The sequence below is a fragment of the Triticum dicoccoides genome, chromosome 7A (genome assembly GCF_002162155.2).
Source record: "Triticum dicoccoides isolate Atlit2015 ecotype Zavitan chromosome 7A, WEW_v2.0, whole genome shotgun sequence".
NCBI classification, from domain to species: Eukaryota; Viridiplantae; Streptophyta; class Magnoliopsida; order Poales; family Poaceae; genus Triticum; species Triticum dicoccoides.
This window is the reverse complement of record NC_041392.1, coordinates 270,490,775-270,507,833: the sequence shown is the minus strand read 5'-3', so window position 1 is coordinate 270,507,833 and position 17,059 is coordinate 270,490,775. Positions and strand designations below refer to the sequence as shown.

The following is a 17,059-nucleotide window of genomic DNA, read 5'->3' as shown; positions in this document are numbered from 1 at the left end:
CTAGGCAAGTACCCGCTTAACAGTACATACAATTCACTAAATTCTTAATAACAATGGAGCACGCTGAGAATGAAGAAGTATGAAACCAACACAAGGCAGTCCAAACATAAAAATAATAGCATCAATATCCCCTACTTTCAGAAAATATTGCATGGTAGCCAATCAATAATACTGGCTATAGATAAAGGTTGCGCGGTAGCCAACCAATGATACTGGCTATAGATAAAGATTCCACAGTAGATGGATGAAGGCAAGAAACTAAAAATCATGGTAAAACTGTGCTATTTCCAGTACTGCTCATGAAAAATGCTATGCTATTATCGATTAGGCGAACTTCCTCAATAATATCTAAAGAAATGGGACCCAATGGTTTGGGCTCAATGTAAAAGAAGCAGCAAGTGCAGACCTGTGGAACTGCCAATCTTTCAAGGTTTGCCGCATAGGGCATAGGTACATCAGCTCCGGCAATCCTCTCAACTGGTGCGTCAAGATACTCAAAGCTGTCCTCCACTACGGACATGCTGCAATGAAGATACATCTGAGAACCCAACACCCAAGCATAGGGGAGAGAGAGAGAGAGAGAGAGAGAGAGAGAGAGAGAGACGAACCATATTTCAGCACCAACACCATGTTGTGGAAAGCCTTCTTCAACGGTTACCAATCTGCTGGTTTTCCTGACAGATGCATTGATAGCAGCTCTATCCAACGGTCTAATTGACCGAAGGTTGATCACCTGTTAACAGATATTATAGTGAATAATAAGAAAAAAATGATGGATGTAGTTAAAAAAGAACTTTGGTCACATAACTGTACTACATAATATGTTTTGCGAAAAGTAACTACCTCAGCACTGATTCCCTCCTTGGACAGTATCTCTGCAGCCTGAAAATGACTGAGCATGAGAATGTAACCAGAACAATAGGGAGTATTTTATGTACAGTGGGGAAAAATCATTGATGCTACTATGCTAGTAATTAAAATAAATGCACTCATGTAAGTAAATCATCTCAACCAGAATCAATTTCTCAAAATGTCATCTCACTATGGCTGGCCCAATTTTGAACTTCTCTAAATTTGGACATTGAGACAATTATTAGAAGGGGGTAGCCTATAGAATTCAACACAAGTTTGATTAGCTCTTTTGCTCAACAGGTCGTGCACCAGTAACATGTCAATTATGCGTACAGCCTTGACCATATACATGGGCTGTACGTGTACTATACTACTTGTAGTCTAACATGCAGGACCTTCTTTTTCAGAGCCATGACACCAGGCCCTGAGGCATAGCACCTTATCATCAAGATCATGGATGCCCTGAGTTCCATAGCAGTCTGTGCTCTAACGTGGAATATGGTGAAGCAGAATCAGCAGGAGGTTAGTGCTGAAGAACTCAGGGTAGAGCTGCATGGTCCTAACAGCACTATTGTTGGCACTGAGCTACGGCGCTTATGACTATACAATCCACTTAATTAATGCACTGATTCATGTCGAGACAGATTTTGCTGATCTAATGAATGCTACTTCATGTGAAGGTTGGTCTTCTTTCTTTTATGTGATTATGGGGCATGAATGTGTTAATTTCGAATCATGACATATCATAGGATTCTCAGAACTGAAGATCATGAAGATTGAATCCTGAATTTTTTGACACTATGGGCAAGATCATCTTGAATTTAATTCTATCATTCACTTCCTGTAGACATACAAGACGTGTAGGTCCTGAATGTCACGAATGCATTCAGTAGTCACTTAGATATTATTCAAACTCTGGAAGCCACAGCTTTCTCATAACTCGTTAAAAGAATTAACTTGGTCATTTTTTTTTTGAAACAAGGCAAAAGATTTGCCATTTTCATTGATTAAGAAGAAGAGAATTGTCCGGTTAATTAACGGAAATCCGGACTAAAACCGTTACAGAACGCCCACAGAAAAGGGCACATCAGCCGACCTGGCACCCACAAGATCACGCACATCGTCGAGGAGAGGACACCGTCGAGGCAGCCTGCAATGTCATCGTCATCACCTCTCCCCAAGCAGGCGACTTCGACTTCGCCGTTGATGACCCGTCAAGGCCCCTCCGAACGAACGACGCCCAAGCACCTCGTCGGCAATAGCCAAACAGTCAGCCGAGACGTCGAGGACCGGCAGCTCCGATTTTGTTGATGCGCTTCGCAGGAGAAAGTTGCAAGCCTCGCACCGATCTAGTCCAACGCAACCTCCGAAGAGCACCGTCCGCTGAAACCACCCTCATGGAGTCATCGTTGCCGCAGGGGCCCCGCCACACGCAGCTTCGACTTCTCTGTCACGGTCAGAAACAAACATAGGCGCACCCAACGACGAATCGGACCGTCGACATCAGAAGGACAAGCCGCGACCCAGCTCGCACGCCACCATCGTCGTCGCCGCACAAGTCGCAACGCCAGCCACTCGCATCACCGATTGGGCACCCGCCAACCGTGATGCCGTGCACGTCCAGCCCGAGGGAAGCGCGGAGAAGGATCACCGGTCTTCAAAACAACGCCCCAAAGGAGGAATGTCGTAGAGACGACATCGTTGCCCGACCCAGCCGAGTCTAGGCTTTCACCCGAAGAACCAGATCCGAGGATGAAGCGCGGTGACGAGAACTCCACGGTGACGCCTTCAAGAAGGGAGCGACGCCTGCCGCCACCACCGGCCGACGCAAGCCAGGCAAGCCTTCGCTCGGAGCAACTCGACAACCACCCACCCCACGCAGCCGGCCAAGCCGACCCGCACATCCGCTGGCCCGTACACCTCCTGCGCCTCGACAGCGCCATCAACACACAGGAGCCACCACCAATCCTCGTCGCCAGCCAACGCCGCGAGCCAGATCTGACCAAGCCCGGCCAGATCGGGCAACCACCAGCAGTCGCGCCGTCAGCGGAGGAGCCAACGGCCGCGCCCCCTGAGCACCAGAGGCACACCCACCAGGCAGGGAACGTGGGCTGCCACCCCACCGCTCCAGATCTCCTCGGTGGAGGGACAAAGCCCTCGAGCTCCTCGCTGCCGCCGCATGAGGGAGCGCCGCAGCCACCACCTCGCCGAAGAGCGCCGCCTAGGGATCCGCCTGAGTGCGCCGGAATCCGCATCGCGCAGCCGCGGAGTCCGAGCCTCCCCCACCATAGACACGCGGAGAAACGCCCCGCCGCCGCCGTCTGCCGCGCGGGCTTAGCCCGCCGGCGTCCTCCGGCGGCGGTGAGGGAGGAGGAGGCGAGGGGAGGGGCGGGTTCCGCCCGAGCCGCCTCCTGAGCGACGCGGGCGTGGTTTCTCGTGTACTGATGTATTCTTGTTACAACTTGGTCATAAGTCACCCTTCTAGAGCAACTTGATTATTCCAAGAACTGACAAAAGTGAAACCAAATGTCCTTAATTTTGTGTGCTTGCTGTTATTGGCTGGACTGAGACTGCAGCACAGCGCCAATTGTCATTTCTTAAGGTGGAAGTACTGTTGGCCCCATGTCATTTTCCGTGTTGAAGCCTGGGCTGACATAGTACCCCGGGCAGGCGGGCACACATCACTAATATCGCATGGAAGTTTTATACCTCAGTCTATCAAAAAAGTTTCTGCATGATACGAACCCAAAGGTAATATGGAAGGGACCACTGGGGACAATTTTGCAGGGGTTCAGGGTGAACAAGTCTTTCACAGTCAAGGTGACACTATATTACACAACCAACCATTCTTTGCATAAAAGAAGTATCTAGTTAATGAACAAACCATTAGCTGCTAATGGTACTATTACGTTATTTGGTCAAATTTCACTAACGAATGTAAAACAAGAAGGCCTAATGGACAACACAAGTAAACACAGCTATTAGCGACTTCTTCCGTTTACTTAAAAGTACTGTGGTAACACACCTGAAGAGCATACCCAACCATCTTAGAGAATGCAGTAATTGTAACATCTTTTCCTTCCCGTTCTATCTGCAGATCAAAAAAAAAAAAGGTGAAACCAAAAAAAAAACTCTTGCTGGCAATCCAAACAAAAAACCTGACAGAACTAAACTCTTCCTGACCACTAAAGAACATACCTTAGCTTTGCCAATTGGGACACTGAAGCTAGAATCAAGTACTTCAGCCTTAATAGGAAACGATTCACCATAGCTGCAAAGAAGAATAAATGATTCGCTGAAATGACAACTTGAATGTAGAGAATATAACTGAGTAGGACAAAATATTACATACAGTAATTCATTTTCCAGGAAAACAACAGGGTCTGGATCCCTGATTGCAGCTTTTAGCAAGCCTCGAGCATCTTCTGCAGAATAGGGAGTTAGGACCTTCAATCCTGGAACATGAGCATACCATGCTGCATAGCACTGCATCGAAGTCAATTAGTACCGAAGTAAATTAGACTACTAGGGTTCCACTACTTGGATAAATAGATTAAAAATGCTAAATGAAAAACAAACCAAAGATGATATGCATCTTATGATCATGAAGCACCAGAAGCACACTAAAGCTTACACATCTTGCAATTCAATGCATTTATTGATAGTGAGATGAACAAGTCATGTTCTGACAGTTTTGGCTTTCATTCTACCACCAACAGAAGAAATAGAGTAAGGATGACAAACAACACATGGATAGGTACAGGTAAGTTTAGTGCTATAGGGTTTTGCCATGCTCCCTTCAAAAACGTGTGCTCCTCTGTACATATTGTTCATCTCTCTTTGTCTATATGAGAAGGCAGTTCTCATGGATTTCTGGAAAAAAATAGGTAGAGATAAGCTTTAGTCAAACCTGCGAGTGTTGAGCACCAACTCCAGCAGCTGCCCCATTTGGTCCTCGAAAAACAATAGGAACGGATATCTGACCAGCTGACATGTAGTTTGATTTGGCAGCTGAATTGATGATGTGATCAATTGCCTGGATGTGCAAAACAGTGCTATTAGGCAAACACTTTGACTAATGCAATACACAGTTGTTGTATGTAGACATATTCGGCAAGATTTATATACAGAATAAATGAAAGTAAATTTATGGACAGAGTTATGTACAAACTGAGTGCAACAAGAAAGGCATACTAGCAGCCGTATGCAATTAATATGTAATTATGGGGATCAAAGTTTTAATCAAAAATAGTACTCCCTCCGTCTCATAATGTAAGACGTTTTTTGACACTACACTAGTGTGTCAAAAACGTCTTACATTATGGGACGGAGTAGTGGTAACTAATGGGTATCATTCAATATCCAACCATTCCGAGTAATATGTGAACATGCAGACAAGGAAGAACTATGTCTTAAAACAAAGTTCTCAAATGTCCAATAGGCAACATGCGAAACAAACTATGAGTAACAGATTTTTACTACTCTTGTACTTGCAGTTAAGCATAAACTATACTGTGGCCATCAAGCTCTGTATTCTGTTTAAGCTACCAACAGTGTGTCAAAAACGTCTTACATTATGGGAGGGAGTAGCAGTAACTAATGGGTATCATTCAATATCCAACCATTCCGAGTAATATGTGAACATGCAGACAAGGAAGAACTATGTCTTAAAACAAAGTTCTCAAATGTCCAATAGGCAACATGCGAAACAAAGTATGAGTAACAGATTTTTACTCTTGTACTTGCAGTTAAGCATAAACTATACTGTGGCCATCAAGCTCTGTATTCTGTTTAAGCTACCAACAGGAAGAAAATGTAGTTATCTTGATCATCAAATTTTCAGAAGGATGATACTCTTCCAATGAGTACTTTCTAATGTCAGTTTCTAGTAATCATGTTTCTGTAAAAGAATAAACAACAATTGAAAAGAATATTCCCATCCACTTAAACACAGCATGATATAGAACAAATCAAGAGCAGACTACATCACCACTCATCACAAGGGGAAAATCAGCACGACCTACCATAATTTAAGCTGCTTAGAAAACTAGCAGCGAAAAATACAATGCAGCAATATAATAAGGTTATTTGACAAACTGGCATTTTCAGGAATTTCGAAAATAAAATGACTGACCTGCATTGAGAAGTTAAATGTCATGAACTCTACTACAGGTCTAAGACCTTGGTAGGCAGCACCAACGCCAATGCCAGTAAAACCAGCCTGAAGAGAACAATAGCATATTAGTACTGAAAACTCCGAAACTGATCACACAAATCTGACAGCTTATGAACAGACACCAATGATTACTTTTAAGGGTTCAAGTTTATAACCTCTGTGATTGGTGTATCGAGAACCCTATCAGGACCATACTTGTCCAGCAAACCCTTTGTTATCTGCAAATAACATAAAAGATATAAATGCTAATAGTATTCACACAAATTTTCAGTTGCCACTAAGTAATAAAGAAATCATGAGTCTTGAGAAGAATTCACTCACCTTGTACGCACCTTGGTACTCTCCAACCTGCCACAGAAATGACAAGTATTAGAGAGCACAAAAAAAAAGGAGAGAAAAATATACAAACTGTCTTCCAGGTGGTAGGTATCGTGGTACCTCTTCTCCCATTAAGAAAACAGAAGGGTCGGCAGACATCTCCTCGTCAAGGGCGGAATTCAATGCTTCACGCACAGTCATCTAAAGAGCAAAAGAAGAGGAACTGCATAAATTTCCCACACAAAATCACAATGTAAGCAGAACATAAAATTATTCTAGAGGCAAACACAACACTACAAAAATTCAACAAGCAAGTGTATTAACAAAATAATAAGATACATGTTGGGTTCTTTCAATCTGGTGAAATCAGAACAACCTAAAATACCTCTACACCAGCTGTCCAGCAAACTGCTTAGACAATACTGCTATACATTTTTCAAAACAGTACCGTTCAATTCACTGAACCCACTGTCAGCGCACAAAAGGTATGTTCTCCCACCTAGAAACGTCGACAACAAAAACGACTGATTCTCCTGAACGACCAGCCATTTCCAGAACTGAGCTGCACAAATCGAGTAAGGTTCCATACAATCGACGCACTTTACCGTTTAAAGCCCATGACTGGCCAATATGCAACCACCCCTGCCACAGCCCACAGGATCAACCGTCTCGAAAAACTAACCCCACCTAGCTGTACCATTCACCACCCCAGAACAAACAAACAAACAAATAGTAACAGATTAATCAATCACACCGACGACCGTGCCACGCCTCACCACACGAGCTAAGCTAGGGTTCCAGCCAAGCGCTCACCTCCTTCGGGGTCGCGGAGTAGCTCCTCGCCGCCGTGGCCGCCGGGCGGAGGGTCTGCATCAGTTGCCCCAGCACCTGAACCGATCGAAACACGCACACGGATCAGAGACAAAACCGACAGGCAGGGACGGAGGAAAAACATCTTCTCAGGGAAGCGCACGTACGCATCCGGATCTCCTCGCGGCGCCCAGCATCGTCGACGCGATCGGCTACCGACGGGGGCGGGGATTGGGATGGGAGATTTGTGCTCCGGGGAAGGTGGAGGAGGGGGAGTTGGGTCCGCCTTTTGTTTGTTTGGTGGGTTCGTGATGAGGATGGCGCCGTGTTGAGGCGGCGGGGGAGGGTGAGGCAGATGGATGGAGAGGAGAGGACGCCGCCGAAATTGCCGCGCCGACTTGCAGCCTGCGTTTATCTCCTTGTATATTTTGTCGAAAGGACATCGAGGAAGTTCGGTATTGAATGTATGTGCTTCGAAAAATAAGTGTACACAAATTATTGCCTGTAATTCCTCATTTTAATTTCAAGATACAAATAGAATTATTATGTCTCAAATTACTTGTCTTAAATTCATCTAAATACAGATATATCTAAGGGAGCATATGATCTATGATGCCGGAATTAAAGTGCAAATTAAATAAAGGGGAAAAGAAGGATAAACTTTGCATTGGATGATGCACATGGTGGGGCTCGCTCACTGGTTTGATTTTGTAATATCAGTAGCTTGGTTTTATTTTTATTTTTATAGAAGTTGTGGGTTGTATTTAGATTTGAATTTTTATGACATGATGATTTTGTATCATGTCAATGACGTTATTTGCTGTGAACTAAGCATAGCTCTAATGGCTAGATCCCTTGTGACGGAACGCGTCTACCGGGATTCAAGGTTTAGACTTGGCAAGAGTAATCGTATTTTTCTGGATTTATTTTAGGTTGTCTGACGCTAATCTTTTAGCAATACGGTGTTTATACAGGCTCACCAATTTCAAGATTTGTCGGGTCCATGCCTCCATAAGATGAGTGTGCATCCATGTATGTGAGCATGTGTTTGTTTTGGTGATCTGAGTGCACTACTATTATGCATATGGAATCAACATACGAATTTTTAGAAGAAGAAAAATCTTGCAAGTCTTATGCCTTGTTTGGGACATGGAAATCATAGAGTATTTGATGACATGGTTTACATAGGGAAAATCTTGTGGCCTGGTTTGGAGAAAGTCGTCATATACCTTTTGATTAGCCTTCGTATGAGACAACCATATGAAATGGGCTCTCTTTATTCAGATGATTTTCATAGGATATTGAAAGATTATAATACTTAGGAATTTTTCGTATGTTGATTGCTTGATCATCAAACAGTGTGGTGGATTCTTAACACCTCTTCCTAGGTTGTTGTGGTTCAATATTCTAAAAGCAAAATACTTTCCTTCCTGCAGCCCTTTGTCTGCCTCAACGTCTGGGGACTCCTAGTTCGGGCGTGATTTGGTTAAAGCATGTGATGAGTTTCGTTCTCACGTTAAATTTGTGGTCAGTAATGGTGTTTCAGTCCAATTTTGGCTTGATTGGTGGCACGGTGATGCGCCATTGTGCTTGTCTTTTCCTGTTCTTTTTTTCTTTCCGTGTTGATCCTGAGATTTCCATCTCAGATTTCTTTCGCAGCAATTGGGATTTGAGTTTTCGTTATGTCCTCTGTCTGCGGAGTTGAAGGAGTGGCACTGTCTCGCTGCCATCTTCCCTGCGCTTTCGGAGGCGGCAAATTCAGGGATCTGGGCCCATACTTCTTGTGGGCGTTTTTTGGTTAAGTCACTTTACTCTAGATTGATTGTTGGCTATGCTACTAAGTGTGGCGTGCCCGGATTTCTTTGAAGATAATTTTTTATGTGAAAAGCCATTCGTGGTTGACTGTCGGTTGTGGATCAAATTCGTAAATGTAATAGTCTGGCTTTGAAATTTTTGTGCGCTTTATGCTGGCGCGAGGACTCGGAACACATTCTTTTCAGGTGTGGTTTAGCTACCGTGTTTTGAAGTTGCACCCAGTCGTGGCTAGGTGTGACATGGACGTCCAATTCATTCGCTGAGTTACGAAAACTAGTTGGGTCCTTGACGGGGCAAAACGGGCGCTTGTTTTGGTTTGGATTTTCTGCTATGTGATGGATTTTATGGACAATTAGGAATAAGTTTATTATTAAACATTATTTTCTTAATAAGCACGTTGATTGTATTTTCAGATTGCTCATCTTCTTATGGCCATGGAAACCATTTGGCTAAGGAATGCGGCAAAGAAGCTACGAGGAGTTGTTGATCTCGCGTGTACTGGCTACTATGATTTATCTTTCTCAACGGGATCAAACTCATTTGGCTTAGGGGGGTGTTGGTGATCAAGGTAGTTTGTGTTGAGTAACGTGATTATATTGGATACGTAGAATAGACTAGAAAAATATTCTGGTTTATTTTATACTTTAAATAAATCATGTATTAATATATATGTTCACGAGGCTCGAGTAATACAATGAACAATTTCATTAAACTTCTCTCTCCATTCTAACATAATATCAGCCTAATCACGATTCAAACCCTAGCTGCCGTCGCTTTCGCACCCGCGCGCCGTCTCTGGGGCGATCGGCCTCCATGACCGCCGCTGTGGGCCAATCCACCCGTACTTAGGATTCGTCCGCCGGTCGTGTTGACCGGCTACCCTAGAGAGTCTTTTTCCCGAGGCCTTGCTCCGGATTTTTTTTTTGCTCTTTCGCCGGTCGTTTTGATCGGCGTCATCCTTTGAAAGATCGTGGATGTCGCCTAGAGGGGGGTGAATAGGCGTTTTAAAATAATTACGATTTAGGCTTGAACAAATGCGGAATAAACCTAGCGGTTAATTTGTCAAGCACAAAACCTAAAACAACTAGGCTCACCTATGTGCACCAACAACTTATGCTAAGCAAGATAAGCAACTATGTGATAGCAAGATATATGACAAGAAACAATACGGCTATCACAAAGTAAAGTGCATAAGTAAAGAGCTCGGGTAAGAGATAACCGAGGCACGCGGAGACGACGATGTATCCTCAAGTTCACACCCTTGCGGATGCTAATCTCCGTTTGGGGCGGTGTGGAGGCACAATGCTCCCCAAGAAGCCACTAGGGCCACCGTAATCTCCTCACGCCCTCGCACAATGCAAGATGCCGTGATTCCACTAAGGGACCCTTGAGGGCGGTCACCGAACCCGTACAAATGGCAACCCTTGGGGGCGGTCACCGAACCCGTACACTTTGGCAACCCTTGGGGGCGGTCACCGGTATCCGTCAAATTGCTCGGGGCGATCTCCACAACCTAATTGGAGACCCCGACGCTTGCCCGGAGCTCCGAACAACACCAACCGTCTAGGGCGCCAAGGCACCCAAGAGGAACAAGCTCTAGGGTGACCAAACACCCAAGAGTAATAAGCTTCTCAAACTTTACTTCCACGTATCACCGTGGAGAACTCAAACCGATGCACCAAATACAATGGCAAGGGCACACGGAGTGCCCAAGTCCTTCTCTCTCAAATCCCACTGGAGTAACTAATGCTAGGGAGGAAAATGAGAGGAAGAACAAGAAGGAGAACACCAAGAACTCCAAGATCTAGATCCAAGGGGTTCCTCTCACATAGAGGAGAAAGTGATTGGTGGAAATGTGGATCTAGATCTCCTCTCTCTTTTCCTTCAAAAACTAGCAAGAATCCATGGAGGGATTGAGAGTTAGCAAGTTCAAAGAAGGTCAACAATGGGGGGCAAAAACGAGCTCAAGAGATGGGAAACCATTGGAGAAGAAGATCCCCTTAAATAGGTCCCCACGAATCTGCCCGTTATGTACAGAACAACATAGGAGTGGTACAACCTCTATGAGCACCGGTACAACCGGTAACAGGCAATAAGCGGTACAACCGGCCCACAACCGCCCAACAACCGCACCACAATAGAGACCAGTCCGGTGGTAGAGCGGTACATGACCGATACAACCTCCGGACCAATTTTGGAGCGGTACAACCGCTCCAAACACCGGTTGTACCGGTCAAGCGGTACAACCTCTCCATGGGGCGGTACAACCTCTCTATGTAAAACAGGCAATATCAATACAGCCACAACTTTTGCAAACGAGCTCCGAATTCAATGAAACCAAGTTTGTTGGAAAGCTAATGACAAGTGCTAACACGATCTTGAGAGAAATATCAATAAGAAGCAAATGAGAAAAGGACCATAATAAAATGGTGAGAACCCTTCCTCGGAAAAGACCGGTAAAACCTCCAACACCGAAAACATCATAGAAGATGCATGCGAACTCCGTTTTCGATGAACTCAAGCTTGTCATCAAGATGACCATAAGCTCTAAGACTCACAAATGGAACCAAACAAGAACCAAAAAAGATGATGCAAGGATGCAATGGTTTGAGCTCTTGACTAATGATACGATCAAGCTACTCCCTAGAGAGCCCCCCTTTATAGTACGACAATCGATCCTACAACCCGGTCTCCCAACTACCACTATGAGACCGGTAAAATAGAAAACCTATCAAGGGCAAACCTTTGCCTTGCACATAGTCCACTTGAGCTAGATGATGACGATCTTGACTTTCTCAAGTTGGACCACCTTTCTTGATTGTGTTGGCTCGATGAAGACTAGTTGATTGCTTCCCCATACTCCACTATGGATGAGCCACTCTTTGGCACATCTTCACAATTTCATTGACACCACAATGGACAACAAGCTTCAAGCTTGATTGCTCCCGCATACTCCATTATGGGTGAGCCACTCTTCGAGTTGCTCCACTTGAACTTGCACACTGCAAACTTGATGACGATCACCACTTGATGTCATCCTCCATGGGTTGTATGAGATCTTCCTCTTGACGCAAGACCATGGAAACATATCTAACCCCACAAAGAACTCTCACGTAGACCATGGGTTAGTACACAAAGCGTAATGGACAATGCTTACCATACCATGGGATCACTTGATCCCTCTCGGTACTTCTTCTACGCTTTGTGAGTTGATCAACTTGATTCACTCTTGACTTAGTCTTGATCAACATTGAATCTTTCTAACTCTCTTCATTTGGATGATGTCTTGAAGGTAAACATGAATGATCACACAATCTTCTTCTTCAAGACATGCATGCAATAAGCTCAACTCACACATGACCAATCTTTGGATAATTCCTTGAAAAGCACTCTGGCCATCTCAACTCACACATGACCAATCTTTGGATAATTCCTTGAAAAGCACTTTGGTCATCTCATAAACTCCTTGAAACCAACACATGGACTTCAAGACAATCCTCTGGACAAATCCTTCAAATATAACTCAAGACAACCGTTAGTCCATAGAGATTGTCATCAATTACCAAAACCACACATGGGGGCACCGCATGTCCTTTCAATCTCCCCCATTTTGGTAATTGATGAAAATCACTTTCAAAAGAGTTTATATAAGGAATTATGCATCACCATGCAATGCAACAACCAATAATGCATGTATATGAGATGCAAATGCTTAGGAACAAAACTAAAACAAGGATAAAGCTCTGAAGACTTCTCCACAAAACTCTCTGAAACTTCTCCCCCATTGGCATCGATTGCCAAAATGGGTGAAAAGCTAAGAAGACCAATATAAAAGGTGTTCCTCCAAAAGTTGTGCATTTCTCAACAAGAGAGTGGAATGCCATACACATATCCAAAGGTAATACTTGGAGGGACACCAACTATATTGAGGCACCAAGATTACTAAAGGAAGATATGCCACAAAGACATAACCGAGAGAGACACAAGCAATCAAGCAACCAAAAGATACCAATTGAAGCAAGCTGTCAAAAGATACCAATTGAACCAACTAGACCAAAGATCCTACGAGCCACGTGAATAAAGGATATTATGATATGAGCAAAGGAGTGTTCTAAAGAAACTAGAGAAGCTCCCCATGATTTGTGCACACATAAGAATATTTGTATTTGGATACAAAGTGCACACAATAGGATCATAGCTCCCCCAAAATCAATAGAAACTAACAACAAGTGCAAGTGAGCATATAGGAAACTAAGCCTAGTACTTGAAACAAACACATGGTTGAGCAACAAGTAAAAGAGACAACTTAAGAAAGGGCTCAACCAAAATGATGTGTGTGAGTCATGGCAATGCACTTGAGAAGACTAATGTACGGATGAGCATTAAGCATCAATAAAGTCTTGAAAGAATGAGGCATACGGTGCAAGGCCTATCATTCCCACACACAACTAGCAAATGGGTTCACAAGCTTACTAATAAGCATATAAAGAACCTATGCTTGTGACATCCAGTGGTGAAGATAGAAGATGAAAGCCTCATCAAGACGAGGGATACCAATTAAGATGGCAAAAGCCTCGTAAAGATAAGCATGAGGAAAATAATCTTCACCACACAAGAGTGCATCAAGATGCAACGATAGAAGACATGCACTCAAGGCAAAAGCTTTCACGAAGCCACCAAAGAAATAACATAAGAAAGACAAGGTGGACGTGAAAGAACGGATATCAACTAGATATGCAACTTATCTCAAGTGTATAAGATTCTAGGTAGACGAAATCATGATGATATATATCTACAAAGAAGGATGTACACCCGAAATAGTTACAACACGAGGAACAAGATATCCAAAGGTAGGTCATGCATATACCAATAAGATATTTGCTTGGAAGCATATCACATGGCTAGATATGGTCTTATTGTATATAAATGAATTCCTACCACACACCCATCAAAGACATCACAACTAGCAACAAGAGATCATTGTTGGGATGCTTTGAGAAAGGAAACAAGTATCACAAGAATGGATGAATAACATGCCATGATACAACCTACACAAGGTTGATGCAAGAAATGTGTGCATGAAGAATATGAAGATACTTATTACCAAGTTAACATTGGAAGGATGTAGTAGATACCAATTGAAGGTAGATAGTAGTTCATTGATCATCCTAGCTCGACTCCAATAAGCACATGATGACAACACCTTCCTTGTGAGTGAGCCGAGCATCCAATGTATCTCCAATTGTTCCTAGAACAATAACACAAACAAAATGGTACCCAAACTCATTGGGGCCAAAGAGTTAGAGAACCAACAATACATAGGACAAACTCCACATAAAAATGTGCATATAGATACGAAAAAGAATTTCATGCACATCTCATCCAATTTGAGACTTGGTGGAGTTTTCCCTATATATTGGGTCAAAGAAAGAAAGCATGCCAAAGATACTACACAAAGTTAATATGCATGCTCAAGACTTTCAAGAACCGATACCAAATGACAAAGAAATACCAAGTGAAGAAAAGATACCAAATGAATAAATCATCACTTGGAGGATATCAATAAAAGATACATCAAGGAATGAGATATCCATTGATACCCACTAAATAAAGGATATCAAACCCCCAAAAGAGAGGATGGTTCCAAACAAACCAAGCTCTCTACAAAGTTTCATGATGGCACAAAGTACCAAAACAAAAACGGCTTGCCTTCCACCAACACACGCTTGATAAGGATCGCAAGATGAGTGTTTTATAGAAAATAGGATAGCTCCCCCATGACTAGTGCATTATAGAGAATTTGCATTTGAATACAAAATGCACAAGGTGGGATCACCACTTTCACTATATCTAGAAAACACTAGACAAGATCAAGAAATAAACAAGATCCACAAATGGTATGGAAGACAAATGGAGTTGATACATTCCTTGGCAAGATAAAAGGCAAATAAAGGCACAAGCCAATGTAAAGACGATCAATAAATTCTACCACAAAAGTGAGTACCAATTGTCAAAAGACAAGAAGTAAATGGAAATAGTTCCCGGTGGTAGATATCAAGGATATCCGACATCATCTTCACACCAAACAACAAGCAAATTGCAACTTGTGGAGCTAACATGCCACCTAGGAACAAGATAATTTACAATATCAACTCTAGATGACAATATCTCAAATGTACACATTTTCTAGGCTAGTAATATACACATAGCATATTACTCCCTCATAATGTGATACCAATTAAAGATAGACAAGAGGCAATTAATGGATCCAACAAGAGATAATTAATGGACAATATAGAATTTGATTTTCTCATGAGAATACATACCACATAGCGACTAGATAATCTTGAAATATCAATACTAGATGGTATTACTCATGTACACACATATATAGGATTGTGCGGTGCACAAAGCACATCACTCCCCCATAATGGGATATTCCATTAATCTCTCACAAGAGCCAACTAAGAAAAGAACAAGATGCAAAAAGGCTCAACACACAACACACACGTACATGATGTGCAAACCAACATACACATACTTGATTTCTCAAGATAAGCAAATTGGAAGCACAACATATACAAGCACATGCAAGGTACAAAACCACAACATGCAAGGGGGCAAGTAACTTTCAATGTAAGCAATTTAAGTACAAGTTACCGCAAGGAGGCACATTGGATATAAGATATAAACTTGATGATTCAATTGACTTGGCTTGAGACAATAAGAATGATGAAGTCCCCTTAATTCTTCATAATGTAGCCAAGTCTCCAATGACCTCCAACAACACCTATTGATCAAGTATGAGCTAGTTGGTCCCCAACCAAGTTGGGTCCTAAGAGGTTAGTCAAAATAGGCTTGGCTACCCAAATGGTTCTTTTCTTGACACCACTTTGAGCACCAACAAATTTGGCAAACACATTGCCAACCTTATCCTTCCCAAGAGAATAGATATCATCAATTAGAATAGGGTTGAATAAGGTACCATTTGTGCATGAAGAAGCAACGTGACCTTTTTCACGACATAGGTAGCAACGTCTACTCTTTACTTTATTCTCACTTGATTTCTCAGCTTGAGAAGCATTTGCTTGAGTTTTCTTGGGAAGAGGCCTTTCTTCAACTTGAGGTTGAGAATGAGAGTGTACTTGTGGCCGCTTCCCTTGTTGCTTGTCACTAATGGGCTTCTTCTTCAATGGGCAAGATCTAACATGATGCCCTTCTACTTTGCACTTGAAGCAAACAATCTTGGCCGAATTCTTGACTTGTTCTTGGCCCTTCTTTTTGTTCACCTTGGACTTCTTCTTCTTATTGGAGTTGAATCCAAGTCCACCTTTGTCATTGGGGGATTTTTGCACACTCAAGATATTGTTGAGTGTGGATTTCCCTTCATGACTCTTTTCCAAGTCTTTCTTCAAAGAAGTGACTTGGGCCTTGAGCTCTTTGATTTTCTCTACATGGTTAGTCTCAACACAAGTACTAGAGGAAGTATAATCTTCATCGTTAGAGCAACAAGGCAAGGAAAGCAATTCATCACAAGATGTACCAATATTGTGAGTAGATGAATTACAAGGACTAGCACATGGCAATATAGCATTTTGACTAGAAGTAGTGCTAGTATCCACATGAGGCTCACTAGATGTTACCTTAGCAAGCATGGCCTCATGAGCTATCTTTAGCACATTATGGGATACTAGAAGATTATCATGAGAGCTTGAGAGCTTTTCATGGCTTTCTTCCAATTTCCCATAATTGCTAGATAGCAACTCAAGTTGAGCCCGTAGCTCAACGTTCTCCTTCAAAATGGATGCTTCACAAGTAATAGAGTTAGTAGCACAAGCATCATCATTAACAACAATAGGAGAGTACAACTTGGCAAGCTCTTTTAAATAAGAATCTTCAAGTTGATCATGAGACTCAGTGAGTTTGATGAGCTCACCCTTGATGACCCTTGAGCCATTTTCGAGGTGCTCAAAATCCTCAAGGAGTCTAGCATGAGCAACTTCAAGCTTAACATTTTTAGTTTCAAAAACATTGGCCACCTCGAGTGCTCTATCATGAGATTCCTTTATTCTAGATAATTCTATAGCA

The 17,059-nt window shown here is 42.8% G+C and overlaps 1 protein-coding gene across 1 annotated transcript in view; it reads right to left on the bottom strand.

The window, feature by feature from the left end:
- The window catches only part of LOC119327841 (pyruvate dehydrogenase E1 component subunit beta-1, mitochondrial-like), an 8,769-nt gene extending 1,220 nt beyond the window's left edge, over positions 1-7,549 (bottom strand). Inside the window, exons 1-13 of the mRNA XM_037600920.1 lie at positions 7,324-7,549; positions 7,160-7,234; positions 6,467-6,547; positions 6,350-6,376; positions 6,184-6,246; positions 5,987-6,073; positions 4,763-4,888; positions 4,205-4,338; positions 4,051-4,123; positions 3,878-3,943; positions 844-882; positions 609-733; positions 407-521 (exon numbers count right to left, since the gene is read on the bottom strand). Of these exons, the coding sequence (XP_037456817.1) occupies positions 407-521; positions 609-733; positions 844-882; positions 3,878-3,943; positions 4,051-4,123; positions 4,205-4,338; positions 4,763-4,888; positions 5,987-6,073; positions 6,184-6,246; positions 6,350-6,376; positions 6,467-6,547; positions 7,160-7,234; positions 7,324-7,353 (1,041 nt within the window). The 5' untranslated portion in view covers positions 7,354-7,549. The remainder of the gene's footprint in view (positions 1-406; positions 522-608; positions 734-843; positions 883-3,877; positions 3,944-4,050; positions 4,124-4,204; positions 4,339-4,762; positions 4,889-5,986; positions 6,074-6,183; positions 6,247-6,349; positions 6,377-6,466; positions 6,548-7,159; positions 7,235-7,323) is intronic.
- Between the last annotated feature and the right edge of the window lie 9,510 nt (positions 7,550-17,059).